This window comes from Diachasma alloeum, unplaced genomic scaffold (genome assembly GCF_001412515.2).
Source record: "Diachasma alloeum isolate Michigan unplaced genomic scaffold, Dall2.0 Dall_scaffold_00375, whole genome shotgun sequence".
In the NCBI taxonomy this organism is placed as follows: Eukaryota; Metazoa; Arthropoda; class Insecta; order Hymenoptera; family Braconidae; genus Diachasma; species Diachasma alloeum.
The window spans coordinates 284,918-289,063 of record NW_021680514.1 but is presented as its reverse complement, the minus strand read 5'-3'; the positions used below and the strand labels follow the sequence as shown (position 1 = coordinate 289,063).

General features: G+C 39.6%; 1 protein-coding gene across 1 annotated transcript; it reads left to right on the top strand.

Moving 5' to 3' along the window:
• The first annotated feature begins 1,584 nt into the window (after window positions 1–1,584).
• LOC107041738 (THAP domain-containing protein 1) lies at window positions 1,585–3,811 on the top strand. Its single transcript, XM_015262450.1, has 4 exons — window positions 1,585–1,719; window positions 1,832–2,064; window positions 2,179–2,322; window positions 2,405–3,811. The coding sequence occupies exons 1-4, from the start codon at window positions 1,658–1,660 to the stop codon at window positions 2,641–2,643; spliced, it is 678 nt and encodes a 225-aa protein (XP_015117936.1). The 5' UTR covers window positions 1,585–1,657; the 3' UTR covers window positions 2,644–3,811.
• The last annotated feature ends 335 nt before the right edge of the window (window positions 3,812–4,146 follow it).

Genomic DNA, 4,146 nt, shown 5'->3' with positions numbered 1-4,146 from the left:
TTATTACAGAGATTAAGGAATGAAACGGGGGTTGAAGGATGGGGAATTTTATTCTCCATCGAACAGTATTGGTTTCATTCCTTAATGTTAATTAGGAGGGGAGAGACGATTTTTTAATTAGCGGGCGAATTATTGGGGAGTCACTGTGCGCCGAGAAAACATTGAGTTTCTTATAGCGCCGTGACTTTCGTCGTAATATTAATTTTTTTATTGCCGAGATTAAGGGATGAAACGGGGGTTGATGGATGGGGAATTTAATTCTCCATTGAACAGTTTTTGTTTCATCCCTTAATATTAATTAGTCGGCGAATAAATCAACTGAAAAACATAAAGAAAAACATTGAGTACAAGGAGGACAAAAGTGGCCCTCCAAACCTATCCCTGTGACAGCGGGACTGCTACTGCCGAGTTACGCACCCGACTCACATTTACCGACAATTAGACCGGGACGCCGCCTTTCCCGTGGGGTACCAACTAACATTTTTGGAGTCAGTCAAACCCCCCGATCCGGGCCTCTACTCAGGGAGGCTATTCTCAAGAAAAAGTCGCTTTTTCCACCGCTTTTTCGAAGCTGCGATTTTCTGCAGCGAGGGGGCGACACGATAGTAAATGACGCAAAGTAATGACTTTGCGAACGCATTATGCGCATTTGCGCCTAAATGCCCCTTCATCTGCAATTTTTCATTTTGGAGCAGCTATAATTTTTATTGGAGTAAAGTGTTAATAATTCACTTCAATACGTGTTACAAATGAGATAAATACTTGACCGATCAATTAGTGAATAGAACTGACTACCTATCGACCACTGAGTAGATATTGATGCTGGTAAATATCTCAGCTCCGATTTTTGATGTCGGAGCGAAAGTGGAATTTCACACAGCCATTGTATAAAATCCTTGCTAACTCTGTTATTATTTTCATTAATAAAAGCCAACAAATAAATCCTATGAACCACTTGAACCTGTACTATTTACTGAACACCGAGTCGGGCAAATCCTCCAGTGGATTTGAGGTAAGCCCCGTTGATGGTCTTCGGCTTCTTCATCAACTAACACTGCACCTGTTATATTATCCGCCATCATCACGGTTGTTTTGGTTTAAATTTCCCTAAAGTTGACTTATCATAGCTCTCCCAAATGTCAAAAAAATCTGCCAGATTTGAGGTTTAAAATGCGTTCACAAAGTCATCAATTCGTGTCATTTAGTATCGTGTCGGCTCCTCGCGGCAGAAAGTCGCAGCTTCGAAAAAGCTGCGGAAAAAGCGGCTTTTTGTTGAGAATAGCCCCCCAGGTCTATCCTCTTTGCTCAGGTCTATCCTCTTTGCATACGGCCATGTTCAATATTTCCCTCTCTACATTGCCTTCTGCTCTCCCACTCTGCTTTCTACAGACAGAGAGTGAGAGAGAGAAAGTGGACCGCTACGCAGGCTATCTCTCTCCGAATTTCCGTAAGCTCGGGAGTCGAACGAGCGCTCTAGGTATTATACCTCTATGGTCAGCCAGCACCACCGGCGGCACTGTGCATGCTCGTAGTCAGAGGGGGGCGTGTTCGGGAACTTATTGGGGAAATTTTCTCAAGTCATAACCTTTCAGTCTATGTGACGCGTCAGTTGTTCGATAGATTCTTGCCTAACCAAATATTTTATTTGATTGCAAAAATGGGGCGGTGTATTTATTGTGGAAAGACAAAGGCGAAAAATGAGGATGTATCTTTTCATCGGTAAGAATATTTTCTCTGTTGGCAATAATTTGTCGTGATATATATATGTTCACACATGAAGCATTTAAAAACGTAAGATATGATGTTGTAATTGTTTACTTTCGCTCCATAGATTCCCTAAGGATGAAAAGTTGGTAAAGTTATGGGTGAAAAATATGGGAAAAAACAATTGGATGCCTAAGGAGTGGCATATGCTCTGTGCACAACACTTTTCCAAAGAGTTAATTGATTTTCGAGACTACAGAGCGAGATTGCGAAAGGGTTCTATTCCAACGATTTTCCACCCCGATAAAGAGGACTCATCATTATCGTCCGATGTGGCACTTATGGTTCACGTAAATAAACGTAAGTTTATCTGTAATCTTCCGCATTTATGTTCACCAAGAGTTTTTTTAGTTGAATGGCAAATGAGTCTGCTGAATCTTCCCGAATTTATAATAATGAATTCCGTAATTTCAGATATAGAACTTGATGACAATCCGACAGAACCAGGATCAAAGATGAGTTCTCTGTCAGTGCATCATACTCCTCTCGATGTGCAAATGACATCAACGCTAGAAACGAAGACTGATTCACATTCTACATCGGCAATGCAAATCAACGGTGATATTTTAATTATCGGGAATTAATTCGAAGGAAATCGAAACTGGGGCTAATAATTTTTTTGTTGATTTTTTGTTCACAGATCAACCTCAAGGAACATCTGTGGATGTCATCTTGCATGACCATACATATGCAGAGTATGGAGATATTGTCCAGCGTAAGCTGGAATATATGCGTGTCAAAGTAGATAAGCTGATGAGGGACAAGAGAATACTCTCCCAGAAGAGCAGCCGGTATAGGGAGCGGATAAAAAATTTCGAAGAAATTGTGGCTACATTGCATAAAGCTCTAGATATTCAAGCTGATGACATGCAGCCTTGATGGTTTCAGTAATAACACTGCGGCGCTTTTCAAATGCATACATGGGAATGTAAAAATGGGCAAACGGTGAAAGGAGAAATATTCTCCGCAATCAGGGTATCTACCTGGAAATTTCAACAAAATTCCCTGACTTTGCCCTGTCAAAGAGTTTTCAACAATCTACTCTCTAGAAACTTCAGAGAGTAGAAAATTGCCCCCACCAAGCATCCTATCCGAGCTATCTACTCTCTAAAAAAATGTGAAAAGTTGCGTTCATTTTATGAGTCAGAAAATATAAGGGGCAAAAGTTCGACGTCTCACCATTTCTTAGGTTCCGCAATTTTAAGGGTCAGAACATGAAGGATCTATGAAGGGCCCACATTTTAAGAATCAGTATGTATGAATCAGGAAATATAAGGTTCAGAAGATTTGTGGACCAATACATTCGAAGGTCAAAAGATCTGAGGTCCGGGAGTTATAAGGGACGGACAACATAATGGTCAGGAAGATTAAAGGATTGAAATTTTTGAGGGCCAACAACTATAACGGCCAGGAAATCCTTCGCTTCAGCTATTCACTCTCTGAAAGCACTAAAGAGTAGAGAATTGACCGGAATGAGTTAGCTTGATGAGCCATGTAACATCCGAACAATATGAAAACAATCAATGTTTCATTTTTTGCACTGTTTCGGTAAAAAACGTTTAAAGCTATGAGACCAAATTGTACCCAGTAAAACTGGAGTGAATGCATGCTTCACTCTTTCCACTTCGTTTAGTCCTGTTCATCCTATTACGGAAACTCTACATGATTTGACCGGAATACACTAAGTGGAAATTATCAAACTGTTCACAACAGCTTTTACAAAACTTCGATTACACGCTCGTGCTAAAACTCAAACTATTAAACAATTAGAAGACAAAACAACCATACGCCTAAAATTGGGTAGGCTTGTCATACTCAGACTCAGATTTCTAAAAATTGTTGTTATCTAATTGAAAGTAGCCAATGACGTGATAAAGATTTATGGAGTTTATGTATGGAAAGAGAAGTGCATTTCATTGGCTATTATTCATAGTCTCAACCTGTAAAGAGTATTGAACATTGTTTGTTGTTTATCCATTAATTTTTTTTATCATTTTACATCGCTTCGACCGGGTTAGGGTATATTGCGATGATGATCAAGACTTTAAAATGGTTAGATCTTACCATTCTACCCGGCCGGGTTTTGAACTCGGAACCTTTCGCACGTGAGGCAACGAACTTACCCACTGTGCCGAGCCACCGGTTATTAATTATTTGAAAATGTATATAAGAAGCAAGTGCTTAAAGTTTTGAATACTTACGGCAATATTACTAAAAATTGTCATAATAGTAATCGACTGTGTGATGTTATAATTACATTGTTTTTCACCAAATACTCAATACATTATAGTTATGAACTGTAAGAGGGTAGGCGGAAAAAATAGACCAGGAAAAAATACACTCAAAACGTGTTAAAACCCACCCGACTTAAAAATTTCCCTT